At 50.1% G+C, this 14,874-nt stretch overlaps 1 protein-coding gene across 1 annotated transcript in view; it reads left to right on the forward strand.

Annotated features, from left to right (window-relative positions):
• SEC14L1 (SEC14 like lipid binding 1) overlaps window positions 1-14,630 on the forward strand; it is a 77,098-nt gene extending 62,468 nt beyond the window's left edge. Inside the window, exons 10-17 of the mRNA XM_030922945.1 lie at window positions 1,535-1,623; window positions 3,525-3,595; window positions 4,474-4,645; window positions 4,966-5,100; window positions 7,574-7,708; window positions 10,197-10,448; window positions 11,571-11,749; window positions 12,174-14,630. Of these exons, the coding sequence (XP_030778805.1) occupies window positions 1,535-1,623; window positions 3,525-3,595; window positions 4,474-4,645; window positions 4,966-5,100; window positions 7,574-7,708; window positions 10,197-10,448; window positions 11,571-11,749; window positions 12,174-12,279 (1,139 nt within the window). The 3' untranslated portion in view covers window positions 12,280-14,630. The remainder of the gene's footprint in view (window positions 1-1,534; window positions 1,624-3,524; window positions 3,596-4,473; window positions 4,646-4,965; window positions 5,101-7,573; window positions 7,709-10,196; window positions 10,449-11,570; window positions 11,750-12,173) is intronic.
• The last annotated feature ends 244 nt before the right edge of the window (window positions 14,631-14,874 follow it).

The raw sequence follows: 14,874 nt of genomic DNA on the forward strand, positions 1-14,874 counted from the left end.
AGAGGGTGCGGTGGCTCACACCTGTAATCCCAGCACTTTGGGAGGCCGAAGCGGGTGGATCACCTGAGGTCAGGAGTTTAAGACCATCCTGGCCAGCACGGTGAAACCCCGTCTGTACTAAAAATGCAAAAATTAGCTGGGCGTGGTGGCACATGCCTGTAGTCCCAGCTACTCGGGAGGCTGAGGCAGGATAATTGCTTGAACCTGGGAGGCGGAGGTTGCAGTGAGCTGAGATCGTGCCAGTGCACTCCAGTCTGGCAACAGAGCAAGACTTAGTCTCAAAAAAAAAGAAAAAAAAGGAGGCCCAGCACAGTGGCTCATGGCTGTAATCCTAGCACTTTGGGAGGCCAAGGCGGGTGGATTGCCCGAACTCAGGAGTTCGAGATCAGCCTGAGCAACACGGTGAAACCCCATCTCTAGTAAAATGCAAAAAATTAGCCGGGTGTGGCAGCGTGCACCTGTAGTTCCAGCTACTTGGGAGGCTGAGGCAGGAGAATCACTTGAACCTGGAGGCAGAGGTTGCAGTGAGCCGAGATCATGCCACTGCCCTCCAGCTTGGGCAACAGAGAGAGACTCCGTCTCCAAAAAAAAAAAAAAAAAAAAAAAGTAGAGCCAACACAGGCTGTCTGGTGGGGTTTTAAGGATTTTTAGAATGTTCTCATTTATCTTGGTCCTTAGAGTGGGAATTGAGGGAAGCTGGCTTTTAAAAATCTTGCATTCAGTTTTTACTAATCTGTGACATGAAAAAAATGATTTTCTAAAAAAGAAAATTTTAAAAGTACTCTCTAGTCATAGAAGAAGTGTCTAGATAGTTTGATGTTCCCTTGCTGTTGAAAATCAGAGCTCTTGGGCAGCCCCAGTTGTTCAAGGTGAACCCAGCTTGTGGGCAGTTGTTCAGACTGAGCCCAGCCTATAGGCAGCTCGAGCTGAGCTCCAGCCGGATTCACCTCATCCCAGCACAGCCTTCTATTTCCAGGACCCTGCACAGCTACTCTGTCAGTTGGTCTTTGTTTTTCTCATTTACAACTTTTTGGGGTAAATATTGGACACACACCCCCATCACACACATGAATCAGTTGCTGCTGCTTTTTTTTTTTTTTTTTTTTTTTGAGACGGAGTCTGGCTCTGTCGCCCAGGCTGGAGTGCGGTGGCCGGATCTCAGCTCACTGCAAGCTCCCCCTCCCAGGTTCACGCCATTCTCCTGCCTCCGCCTCCCAAGTAGCTGGGACTACAGGCGCCCGCCTCGTCGCCCAGCTAGTTTTTTGTATTCTTTAGTAGAGACGGGGTTTCACCGTATTAGCCAGGATGGTCTGGATCTCCTGACCTTGTGATCCGCCCGTCTCGGCCTCCCAAAGTGCTGGGATTACAGGCTTGAGCCACCGCGCCCGGCCCAGTTGCTGCTTCTAAGAGTCAGAAAGGTCTTCAAGTACTCGTAGAACACAGGCGAACACATTTCCCTGGTAAGGGTCGTAGAGTTGTATCCTCAGTTTCAACTGGGATGGTGCCGATAACTCATTCCTCCCCTCCTCTGCAGATGGGCGGCCCCTCTACGTGCTCAGGCTGGGGCAGATGGACACCAAAGGCTTGGTGAGAGCGCTCGGGGAGGAAGCCCTGCTGAGATACGTAAGTGCGCGGCTGTGAGACTCCAGGCTCCACTGTGGCGTCACTTTCTTTCTCTGCCAGTAGGATTGGGGTGTTAACCAGCCTGTTAAAACAAACATGAATTGCTTTTGTGGTTAGAACTGAAAATACATTAATATCATCTTAAAATTTCAAAAGAAGACAAGAAGTTATAAAAGTGTCTCTCACAGTGGAAGCATCAGTGTGGCAGTCAGGTCTCCCCCGAGATGCCTGTGTAGCAGCGGTTCTCAGTCTTTTCATTCACTGCCACATGGAGTTGCCCTCTCCTGGGACGCCGCTCACAGCAGAACTCTTGATAGCTTTCTTTCCACTGGCCCTTAACGCGAGCTCTTGGCATCTTTCTCTAGACCGTCCTGAATGCCTGCCGACTCCAGCCAGGCCCCACTCCGCTGCTGCCGCCATTGGCAGCGGTGCGTCCGCCTCGCAGAGAAGAAGATGGTCCTTCAATTTGAAAACAAACAGAAACTAAAAAGGCACATTTATAACCCCATTGTCCTGAAATACGCACTTCTGACTTTATTTTTTATGTTGAGATGGAGTTTCACTCTTGTTTCCCAGGGTGGAGTGCAATGGTGTGATCTTGGCTCACTGCAACCTCCGCCTCCTGGGTTCAAGTGATTCTCCTGTCTCAGCCTGCTGAGTAGCTGGGATTTCAGGTGCCCGCCACCATGCCCAGCTAATTTTTTTTGTATTTTTAGTGGAGACAGGGTGTCACCATGTTGGCCAGGCTGGTCTCGAACTCCTGACCTCAAGTGATCCTCCCGCCTCGGCCTCCCAAAGTGCTGGGATTACAGGCATGAGCTCCCCCTGCCTGGCCGGCCCTTTTTTTTTTTCTTTTTTTTAAAGAGACATGATCTGACTCTGTTGCCGAGGCTGGGGTGCAGTGTCTATTCCTGGGTGTGATCACGACTCACTGCAGCTTCAAACTCCTGTCCTCAAGCGGTCCTCCCACCTCGGCCTCCTGAGTAGCTGGGACTGCAAACACCACCACTGAGCCTGGCTCACTGTTAGTGTTCCCTTGTGTATTGTGTTAGTCTGCCCCCACCGCCGTGTATGTTTATATATCCCCACATGCACACGGTCACACATAGAAATGGGGATGGTCTTTATCTACAGGGGAAGGGTTTGTTAACCTAAAGCAAAGGATCGCTTGAGCCATGCCTTATGTCTGTTCTAAGGCTGCCTTTTCTCTTGGCTGCCACATGTGGTATCAGAGTGTTCCCACACTCACAGACACTCATCTGCTGTTCCCCTGCACTTGTTCTGAAGACAGAGCCCCAGAGCCAGGCCCCTGCTCATCTGGGGATTCCTCTACGCTTCACTTCGGATAGCCGTTACCTTTGATTTGCCGCACACGACAGTGTTTGTTCTCTGTCAAGAGTAAAATTTTTTTTTTTTTTTTTTTGTGAGACAGAGTCTCGCTCTGTCGCCCAGGCTGGAGTGCAGTGGCCGGATCTCAGCTCACTGCAAGCTCCGCCTCCCGGGTTCACGCCATTCTCCTGCCTCAGCCTCCTGAGTAGCTGGGACTACAGGCGCCCGCCACCACGCCCGGCTAGTTTTTTGTATTTATTAGTAGAGACGGGGTTTCACCGTGTTAGCCAGGATGGTCTTGATCTCCTGACCTCATGATCCGCCCGTCTTGGCCTCCCAAAGTGCTGGGATTACAGGCTTGAGCCACCGCGCCCGGCCAAGAGTAAAATATTTTTGTTGGTGGTGATGTGTTTAGTTAGCGCATGTGAATGTGTAAGAAAATCTGCATAGGTCACTTTTTTGGTTTACACACTTATCTGTAATACGCTGTTAGTGTCCCTCTTCCATAGCTGGACGGGGTAGTTTTAGCCTTAGACTAATCATGGACAATTTTCATGCCCTTTTGTATGTAGGTTCTCTCCATAAATGAAGAAGGGCTGAGGCGATGCGAAGAGAATACAAAAGTCTTCGGTCGGCCTATCAGGTAGATGTGGGATTTTGTTTTTCCTTTCAACTTACTGAGAAAACACATTAAATATTTCTAGTTGATGTTTGGAATTAAAATCTGCTTCTTACTTTCCAGGGTGCTCTAAAAGGTAGAAAAGAGGTGAACATGTAATATGCCAGTGACAAGGGACAGAACAGTTAGGGTTTTTTGACCCCAGGCGTTGCTGTCACGTCAGCCTGAGTGGGTTGGCCTGTCTGCTTAGTCTGCGCGGGCTGTGGGAGCCCAAGGCTGCGGGTCGTTTGCTTGTTTTTGCCTCCCCTCCCCACTCAGATGACTCTGTGTTCTTAGACCAAGCTTTAAGTTATAGTAATAAGAGTTCTGAAAATGTTCAGTGATTCAAAGGTTGACATTGATAAGGGTGTAGATGGTTCACTGGGATGTAAGTTCCATGAGAACAGGGATTTTGAGGGCCTTTTGCTGATTGCTGTATTCTCAGCGCTCTCTCTCTCTCTCTCTCTCTCTCTGTCTCTCGCCCACTGCAGTTCAGACACAATATGTGTTATGTGTTAAAATACTAGCTGTGTGCCCTGTTGATGGCAGGTTAGGGGGCGGTTTAGCATGTCAAGGACAGCACACTGTGGCTTTGCTTGCCGGCTCACTGAGCATATCTGAGAGAGCTTTTCATGCATCATCAATCAGCCTTAATTGCAGTTTCAGGCCTTGGTCCTACCACACTGATCCTGTGTGTTTTGTGCAAGTAGATATAAACAGAGTTCATAGCACTGTCATTTTAAAAAACTGATTATGATGTATTTGGAAATAGCTATAAATGACCAAAAAGGAAAAAACATAAGAAGACGTAGTTTGCTAAGTGTGCTGTCTGTCGAATGAAACACATCTCTGCACCACCGCAGCTCGTGGACCTGCCTGGTGGACTTGGAAGGGCTGAACATGCGCCACCTCTGGAGGCCTGGCGTGAAAGCCCTGCTGCGGATCATCGAGGTGGTGGAGGCCAACTACCCGGAGACGCTGGGCCGCCTTCTCATCCTGCGGGCGCCCAGGGTGTTTCCCGTGCTCTGGACGCTGGTGCGTTGAGATGCTTTTTGCAGTAACTGTGAGCCATTTGGAAAGCAGACACGCATGCATTCATGGATGTGTGTCTGTGACCTAAAGTCTTAACTACTTAGGAAAAAAGCATGCAAAGCTGTAAGATTTCTCAAATTGTTTAAGAAAGGGGAAAAAAACAAAATTTGAGTGTCCTAATGCCATGCAACTATTGACAGAAGAAGTATATAAACTTGAATTTCCTCCCCCCAGCCTCCCACTCAGAATACCACATTGTCATTTTAATCTTGGACACTCAGGCAGCAGAGAAATGTGACTGCGTGGTCTTCTCCTCCTCACAGGTTAGTCCGTTCATTGATGACAACACCAGAAGGAAATTCCTCATTTATGCAGGAAATGACTACCAGGGTCCTGGAGGCCTGCTGGATTACATCGACAAAGAGATTATTCCAGATTTCCTGAGTGGAGAGTGCATGGTATGTCTTGAGGCGAGAAACGGCACATTTGGCCCCTTTTGCAGGTGGGAGAGGTCGGTGTTGATTTGCACAGATGATTTGCAGAACTTCCGGTCATTTGGATGTTTTGTTTCTTTTGGCCGCCGTTTCTCTGATCCAGGGTTAAGTTAAAGAGAACCATTTAATCAATTGTTGATACTGTACATTCCTTCATTGTTAAATAAAAATGAGAATTTGTTGTAGAATATAATACAGTTGTAGCTTGCTTTATTCACACGGCTTTGTGTGAATCAGATCTTTAAACCATTTTAGAGGAGCTGTCATATTTTTTAAAATACTATTAAAAAATTGAATGTTCTCAAAATGTCCCACCTGTCCCTCCCCCTCCTTGTTTTTTTATGGAGACGGGGTCTGGCTCTGTCACCCAGGCTGGAGTGCAGTGGCACGATCACAGCTCACTGCAGCCTGACTTCGTGGGCTCAGGTGATCCTCCCACCTCAGCCACCCAAGTAGCTGGGACTATAGGCTGCACCACCATACCTAGCTAATTTTTTGTAGAGACAGAGTCTCACTATATTGCCCCAGGCTGGATGACATTTTTTGGTTTGGTTTTTTTTTGTTTGTTTGTTTTTTTGAGATGGGGTCTCGCTCTGTTGCATAGGCTGGAGTGCAGTGGCACGATCTCAGCTCACTGCAGCCTCTGCCTCCCAGATTCAAGCGATTCTTCGGCCTCAGCCTCTGGAGTAGCTGGGATTACAGACGTGTGCCACTACCCACAGCTAATTTTTTAATTTTTAGTAGAGACGGGGTTTCACCATGTTGGCCAGGCTGGTCTCAAACTGCTGACCTCAAGTAATCTGCCCACCTCGACCTCCCAAAGTGCTGGGATTACAGGCATGAGCCACCACGCCTGGCTTGGATAACATCTTTAAAGTAAAAAAACGAAGGGAAGTGGTTCTCAACATATGTTTGGGGTTTTTAATACCCTGAGTGGCTGGGTAACGAAACAGAGGCCTCCTCTTCTTTACCTTGTATTCAGAGAAGCTCAGAACCTTGGGGTCCTTGTAGGCTTCTAGCCTGTGGCGCACAGTTGTGGCATGGGAGCATTGCGGAAGCCAAAGCCTGTGGAAGTCCCAGTGACTTGTTCCATGGCACACTGTGGCGGCTGAACTCACGGGGGGTGAAGCTTCCTATCAGAAGGGCTCTCTAGTCATCCTTCATATCAAGTTACCCGTTAGAGATGTGTACCCACTGGGTTTGACTCAGGTATTTAGCTAATGAATTGGACATTCAAGGGACTTTGGACTTTCTGAATGGTTAGAGAAATTTAGAAAACGAATTTAGCTTTCACTTCATCAGTTCCACTTTAAGGAAATTACGGGCATCATCACAGTGCAATGCAAAGAGCAAGTAAGTTACAGTAAAAGTTACAGGACCAGAATTTAGCAAGTGCCTGTGAGGTTAAACTGAAGGCTCAGATTTGTGGAAACCTCTGAACTCCTTTCATATGAGCTAGCCGTCCCATGTTGTTGCTGTTTCCAATTATGACGCAAAGAATTGAGCCGGAGCACAAGGAGACCTGCCTCACCACCAGTCGCACCTGTTTGTCACATGCCGAGCTCCGTAGTGTGTTTGTAATGCTGAGCGTCTTTGTGGTTAATTGAGCTGTCCAAAAACTCGGGCCTTCTAAGACTTCTTCACCACTCTCCTGAGCTGCTGCTGTTCAGGCTGGTAGTTGAAAGGAGGTTGTTCACTTCTGCTCTCTGGTGGCTAGAGGTTACTAACCAGGGGTCAGTCTGGTATTTTTCCAACACGACATTGCTGCTTTGACACTTTGCAGGCTGAAGACTGAAGTGTTTCTTTTCTATGTAGTTGCTTCCCAAGGCTAATAGAAAGGAGGACTTCGATTTTATGAACTTTACTGTGGAGTCATTGTATAAAGGTCAATTAGGAGATTTATGATATGTACAAATTCTCATTCAACTTGTTTCAGGCAAATTCAAAAGAAGTTCTTCATTAGTTTTTGGCTGGTGTTATAGACCAGTCATTTGACTTCAGACACAAAACATTATTCATTGATTCTACATCTTGACTATAATTTCCTATCATAAAAATGATGCCTGTGGCTATTGAGAGCAAAACTCTTTTCTTAGAGTAATACTCTTCCTTTACAGGGCATTATAAAGACGCTAGTGCTTCTGTTGTGAGCCAGTTTAGTAACTGGGGGCAGTGCCTCACGCGTGTTAGTAGGAATTCTGTGCTACTTCAGCTTCAGCTTGTTCCTGTTGATGCAAAGTAAAACACATGTATTTAAGTGGTTTTTAAAAACATATTGCTCAGCAGTGCAGAGTATTTTACGACCCTGCCAGTGTTTTCCATTTTCTCAGCAACTTCCGGGAGTTAAGCACAGGGGGATGGTGCTGGCTGGCATGTCTGGGTTTCGTGGGGTTGGTTTGTGTTTGCACAGGTTTCGCCACTGTGTTTCTGCTTCCAGTGCGAAGTGCCAGAGGGCGGACTGGTCCCCAAATCTCTGTACCGGACTGCGGAGGAGCTGGAGAACGAAGACCTCAAGCTCTGGACTGAGACCATCTACCAGTCTGCAAGTGTCTTCAAAGGAGCCCCGCACGAGGTAAGTCCTCCGCCTTCCTGCACCTGGGCGGGCCCTTCCTCAGCAGAGAGCCGGGGCCCTCACAGGGCTTCCTGGCAGCCTTTCTTTCAGAAAAGTCCACTTGTTTTCTGCTCTTTGTCTTGAGGCTTTTGTTGATACTCGATACTTAGTTGCAGTAAATGTCAACATTGAAGAGCCATCTCTCTCAGAATAGAAACTAGCAGTGCTTGATCAGAGTGCCTGGAAAGGAAATTGGATCTCTTGACCTCCATTTTACTAAAGCCACCAAACACAGAGATAGGAATAGCTAATCTTTCCTTGTTGGAGCACTTAACTCCTGAAATTAGTTTATTTCATGGTTTTATTGAACAGGCTTCATTTGCCACTTTTTCTTTTTTTTCTTTTTTTTTTTCTTAAGACAGAGTTTCACTCTGTTGTCCAGGCTGAAGTGCAGTGGTGCTATCTTGGCTCACTGCAAGCTCCGCCTCCCGGGTTCAAGCCATTCTCCTGCCTCAGCCTCCCAAGTAGCTGGGATTACAGGCACCTGCCACCACGCCCAGCTAATTTTTGTATTTTTAGTAGAGGAGAGGTTTCACCATGTTGGCCAGGCTGGTCTCGAACGCCTGACCTCAGGTAATCCACCCACTTCAGCCTCCCAAAGTGCTGGGATTACAGGTGTGAGCCACCGTGCCTGGCCCATTTGCTACTTTTTCTTGACAGGGTTGTGGTTATTTACAGATATTTTGGGAATTTTCCTGTTTCTGTAAGTCTAATGGAGCAAGGAGCATGTTCCTGTGTTCCTTTCTTGCTGTCACTTTTGGTAGAGAAGCAGGGGCATTCCGCGTTCCTGTGCACGCCATATGTTTGTCCTGTAGCATCACGAGTGACCTAAAGCAGGAGGGGCCTGCACCGGAATCTCCCTTCTCAGCCAAGTCAAGGTTCGTGGCCCAGAGTTGTTGGAGAGGACGGTGACGCACTGTGCAGAGCAGGTGTTCGGTGAGGATGTGGTGCTGGCTTGGGCAATGGTGCTGGCCAGGAGCTGACTGCGGCCTGCTTCCTGCCGTGGTGGCACCTGGGTCAGCCATCTGCCAGTGGCTTCTGCTGGGGTGTCTTCCTGAGCAGCTCACCTGGTGCTTGCAGGGCAGGTGGATAAGGGAATGCTGTTGCCATGGTTTGAACAAGCAGAGACAGATTTGTTGTGCCTTACTTGGAGATACATACGTAGGGGAGTCTCAGATTTCATAACGTCTTGAGGATTATCTGTATTCATTTCTTACCAGGAGGGCAGGCTGCAGGGCCCGAGTCCTTGTTCCTTGTTTGTTAGGCACTATCGCTCTTGTCCATGTTTCAAGAACTTGGGATGCAGTGTGTTTCGTGTGAATCGGGGGCATCGTAAACATCCACATGGTGAAAACCTCACTTCTGCTTTGGCTATTAAATAAAGCACAGATCCGAGATGGCAACAAACCTAACGGAAGGCTGAAGCAGAGGCCCCACTGTGAATGCAGGAAAGAGGTGCCGTCAGCATGGGGGGTCAGGGCCTCGGGATGGAGCTGCCTGGGGAGCCGCTTTGCTGAAGAGCAGGCCATGCCACATAGTGCCACCTGCTGTTCTTAGACAGGACTCAGGGACCGCACTGACTCTGCTGTGGAAGGACATTCCGAAGTGATTTCAGTGGTGAGGTGGCAGTGGCAGGATTGAAAGGAAGCCCAGCTTGTGGAGCAGCCACTTACCGAAGGGCACGGCAGGTGGCGTGCAGTGGACTGACGAGAGGGGCTGCGGCCTGACTCTGCTGCTTCCTTAGGTGGAGTGTTCAGTGAGTGCAGAACTCTGCACAGCTGATTTTAATTCTCACCTCCCTCCCTCACTAATCTTTGAAACTAACTTTGATCACTCCCTGTGGGGAAGCTCTGTCGGTGCTGTGTCTAAGTTCAGTTTCCGATTGGTTCTCAGCACCCAGGGGGTTGACCGCCTCAACCCCACCTCTGCCATGCCAGGGGCTCATCCCACTCACCCAGCCTCGCCACTGTTCTCCCGTGCGAGCCTCACATGGGAGGCCTGGTTCCGTGCCCCTGCTTCCCGCTCGCTGGGAACGCTGTCCTCAGGCTCCCCCGCCTGCTGTTTCTTTAGCTCTCACCTTCTCCAGGGCCTTCTGTTCTCTCCAGCCCAGGGCAGTCCTCTGAACCACTCATGTATGAGCTCACAGTGTTTGGTGTTACTAAGACCTGGCCTCTTAGAGTGTGTCTGAAGATGGTGTACGGGAGATCTTGGGCCTGTAGGTGCAGGTCACAAAGAGCACCGAGCTTGGTGCATGACACGTAGCAGGATCCAGCGGTTGAATGGATGGTGGCGTGTGACTCTGGGGAAAGAGATCCGCCCATACACATTCAGCCTTTTCCTCCCCAGCTTCAGCACCTGCACCCTGGAGCCCCTGGAGGGGACGGTGCACTGGCAGCATGTGGGCCTGGTGCTCGTGGATCGTGGCCGCCTGACGCTGCGTCTTTTTCAGATTCTCATTCAGATCGTGGATGCCTCGTCGGTTATCACTTGGGATTTCGACGTGTGCAAAGGGGACATTGTCTTTAACATCTATCACTCCAAGAGGTCGCCACAGCCAGCCAAAAAGGACTCCCTGGGAGCCCACAGCATCACCTCTCCAGGTGGGAACAACGTGCAGCTCATAGACAAAGTCTGGCAGCTGGGCCGCGACTACAGCATGGTGGAGTCGCCGCTAATCTGCAAAGAAGGAGAAAGCGTGCAGGTAAAACCTCACACGGGCAGATCGCGCATCTGTGACTCCGTGCGGCTGGTGATTCTGTCTCGAGTAGGAGTCTTTGCTTCGCTCCTTGAGCAGCCCTGTGTAACTTTTGAGGCACTGCCTGTGGAGGAGCAGCTCGCCTGGAGGAGCAGAGGGACTCAGGAAGCCAAGTGGGTCTCACAGGAAAGAGTTCAGGCCTCGCAGTGGTTTTGGACAGAATCTGACTTTTCCCGAAAGCAGCATGTGACAGGAAGGGAAGGCATCGCACGCACAGGCCCAGCTGGGCTTCAGAGGATTCTCCCCCCAGCCTCATTTCACTGGGTGGCATTTGTCTTTTTCAAAGGAAAATCACCCTAAATAGAAGTAAGAGGGACAAGTATTTAGAGAACTATTAACTCTCATTACCAAACCTCCTAATTTGTTTCAAATGCTTTCAGTTCCCTTTTCACATTGTGGCTGGTTATTTTGGGTGCCTGTGCTCACAGTAGCCTTGGGGCGGGGGCGGGGGTTACTTCTGGCCTTCATAATAGATGCCTCATTTTGCTGCCTTTACAGTTTTCAGGGGTAAGCCTTGTCAGTGTTTCAGTAGTCTTAGAGGCAGAGTAAAAGAATCCTTTGTCCATTTTAAAAACAATCCACAGCTAAGCTGTGTTACCACAGTCACGAATTTCAGAGAGAATGGAGAAAGAGCTTTCTGCGGATTGACGTCTCTCTCTAGGGTGACGCACCTTCAGCCCCGAACATGCTGGATGATTGGCAGCATGTCAGAGAAAGTGAGGCCAGGTCCAGGGAGGCTGTGCTGAGCCCTCCCTCCAGCATGAGCGCCACCAGCTCACCAGGCTCCTGCCTCCATATGTGGGGTGGGCTGGGGTGGCCTCGTGAGGGCCACAGACGCGGAGCTTGTCCCTCTGGGCTTCCCAACACCCGGGAGTGACTACACTCAGTAGAGGGAAGGACATTGTCAAACCTGCCGGTGAAGCAAAATAGGTTCTGAATCCCGTTGAGATAGTTCCTGTAGCTACATGGAACCCTAAAGACAGTTCCCCTTGGCGCTTGTCACAGCCTGTGGTGGGCCACGGGTCGGAAGCGAGTTGCCCTCAGCTGCCACTGCTCTACTTGTTCTAGGGTTCCCATGTGACCAGGTGGCCGGGCTTCTACATCCTGCAGTGGAAATTCCACAGCATGCCCGCGTGCGCTGCCAGCAGCCTGCCCCGGGTGGATGACGTGCTCGCATCCCTGCAGGTCTCTTCACACAAGTGTAAAGTGATGTACTACACTGAGGTGATCGGCTCGGAGGATTTCAGGTGCGGCCGCTCTCCCCACAGCAGGTGCTGCGGACGGCTGGGCGTGGTTGGAGGGAGGCTGCAGTCCCACGCCATGTGCAGGATCAGCAGTGGCGTCGGGTTTCAGGGATGCTCGGGGGACCAGGAGGGAGTGGCTTGGGGGTCATTTGTTGGCACTGTGACTCCCTGCATGTCTGCAGAGGGAGAGTGTCAGAGACAGAGCTGACTTTGCCTTTGCTTTCGCTCACGCTGCTGTCTGCGTGCAGGCTGTGGGAAGCCGGCCCCCCTGGGTGGGTTACTCAGGTCCATCCCCCGTTGGCAAGCACTGATGGGGTTGAGAAGTGAGCAGAGAGCAGGGTGGGCCACGAAGTCCAGCAGGCAGTGTGGGCAGGCGGGTGGTTGGCAGGGTGGTCCTCACGCCTCGCCCCTCCCTGTGCCATTACAGAGGTTCCATGACGAGCCTGGAGTCCAGCCACAGCGGCTTTTCCCAGCTGAGTGCCGCCACCACCTCCTCCAGCCAGTCCCACTCCAGCTCCATGATCTCCAGGTAGTGCACGCTGCCTGCACCTAGTGTGTGACGGCCGCCCCTCCTCGGACAGCCAGCTGCGCCCGCCCGCCCAGGGCGACATTGTACAGACTCCTCTCACCTCTAGATAGCAGATAGCTCTCAGATGGTAAATGTAGTCATTTGATCCCAAAACTACCTTGGCAGGTAGTTTTAACTCTGATCCTAACTTAACTCAATAGCCATAGATTTTGTATACGTTGTGCACAAAATCAAACCAGAGCACAAGGGCTCTCTTGAAAGAAGAGTAGTAGTTTCTATACCAATTAAAGGATTGACGTAGTCTCAGATGTTGATGCAAAAAATTTTTCCAACGAACTCCGCATTGTCCATTAGTGAATGAATTCAGGTGACACCCTCCAGAGATGGCCCCTCCTCGCCTGGGACGGAAGCTGCCAGCTCGCTTCCCCCAAGCTGCCTTGCGGCCCCCACACCTCCCACCACAGTCGAGATGGTCTGTGGACTTAGGGCCAGCCCTTGAGGCCCTTTTCCTCTGCGGACTCAGAGGCCACCTGCGGAGCACCCTGTCCCAGGGCCAGACCCACCCACACCACCCACTGTCCTGAAGTGGGGCCGGGGGCTCAGGAGGGGCTCTCGGGGACTCCTGGTGACTCGAGGAAAATGCTGCCATCGTTAAACGTTACTTTCTCTTTCGTCCTTTTCGAATCTCTTTGATACTTTTTAGAGCAGGATTTTTCTGTATATGAACGTGCGTGGGGGGGTTCGTTCCCTGCTTCCTTCCGCGCGTCGCCCTTCTCACCTGCAGTCAGTTCCCAGCCCAGTGTAGCCCATCTCCTCAGTGCCCTCTGGTGGCTCGTTGTCCTCAGAGCCCAGACAGTTCCAGCCGCTAGGAGGCCGTCTTGGAACCAGCAAGTCGCATTTGCCGCTTGACACTGTCCACGGGGTTTTATTAACAGCTAAGCAGCATCTCCCGCATCCACTTCAGGGTGGCTTGTGGCGTGTAGGAGCCCTGCTTCTGTGTACATGGGAATTGCGGACTCATGCGTGTGTGTGCGTGCATGTACTGTGTGTGTGCATGTGTGCATGACGGGGTGCTGGAGGGACGGGATGAGTAGAAAGTTTGAGTCATGAAGGAGTCTTCATAGAAGCAAATCAGAATATGGGATTTGTTTGCCTTTGACATTTTCTGTTGAATTCCTGATTTTAAAGCCTGCTCTATCTAGTGCAGGCCCTTATTTTTTCAGCTTTTTATGGGAAAAGCAGGTTATTTGAGAATCTGTCCGGAAGTTGCATAGGGGATGGCATCCACAATAAGGACATGGAATGTGTGTTTCTGTGTGCAGCAGAGGACGTGTTTGTCATGCCAAACCCCACGCGGCTGTCACCTGTGTGCGTGGCAGGCATGGAAATCCTGGTTGTGCCATCTCAGCTCCGCTCTGAAGGCACTGGGTGGGTGCTGCGTGACTGGAGAGCTATGTGGAGGCTGTGTGCGCCCCGTGCAGGGATCAGGAGGGCGGGGGAGGGACCAAGCAGCCCTCTGGCCCGGCCGGGTCTGCCCTAGTGGCTGCCTGCACACTGTAGATGTCCTGGGGCCTCTGCTGTGGTCACCTGCGTTTGGACCACATTTGTGTGTTTGTTCTTAGAGATCGAGCTCCTCAGTGGCACCCGAAGCCTTGCTTCCGGAAAGCGCGGTAGGGTTAGTAGGTAGGGTTAGTAGTGCGTCTGTGCTGCTTCCACCCGGTGCTTCCTGTTCCCAAATCACAAGGACCTGAAGATGGTCCCTGCTTTCTCTTTCTTTCTCTCTTTCTCTGTGTCTCAGATGGCGATTTTGCTGACAGCTGCCAAGAAAATGCTTCACTGAACAGTCCTCATGTGCCCAGAGATGTTTATAGAACTCTTTGAATTGCAGCCATCCCCTGCCCCCTCCCAGGCTGAAGATCTGTTCTTTTTAAGTTGATTCGGGAGTGGCATTCTTTTCTCCCCAAAGAGTTTAGTGCATCGTGAAGAGCTCAAAGCACATACCGGCACAAATGCTTACAGGGTTTCCTCCCGAGTAATCCAGTCTCACTCCCCTTGTAAGGGAATTCTGGGGCAGCTATGGTTTGAGTATGCAGTTTGCATCATGTCTCTACTTTTAGGACCTTGCCACTCTTTTAAAACGTTGCTGTCATTTCCCGTTTCTTAGTACTAATGATTCTTTGATTTTCCCTCTATTACTTATGTCTTAATTCACTTTCTTTCCTAAATTTGTTATTTGCATATCAAATTCTGTAAATGTTTTGTAAACATATTACCTCACTTGGTAATACAATACTGCTAGTCTTTAAAAGATTTTTTTATTGTTATCAATAATAAATGTGAACTGTTTAAAGAAAAGAATGTCTTTTTCTTATTGTGAAACACCAGTTTCCCTTGAATAGTTTGAAATTCTTAGGAGAATGTTAGAGATTGAAGAAAGCAGAGAGCTTCTGAAGCCAGAGCTTGTGTGGGATTGTCTCACAGGTGAGTGGTCCGTCCTCAGGTCACAGCCGTATGTTTGCTGATGCAGAAGCGAACCCAGTGTTTGTAATCCTCACTTCTCTAAGAAGACATGACGTGGTTTTTCTTAAACGCAGCCAGA

The sequence above is a fragment of the Rhinopithecus roxellana genome, chromosome 19, assembly GCF_007565055.1.
Source record: "Rhinopithecus roxellana isolate Shanxi Qingling chromosome 19, ASM756505v1, whole genome shotgun sequence".
Taxonomy (NCBI): domain Eukaryota; kingdom Metazoa; phylum Chordata; class Mammalia; order Primates; family Cercopithecidae; genus Rhinopithecus; species Rhinopithecus roxellana.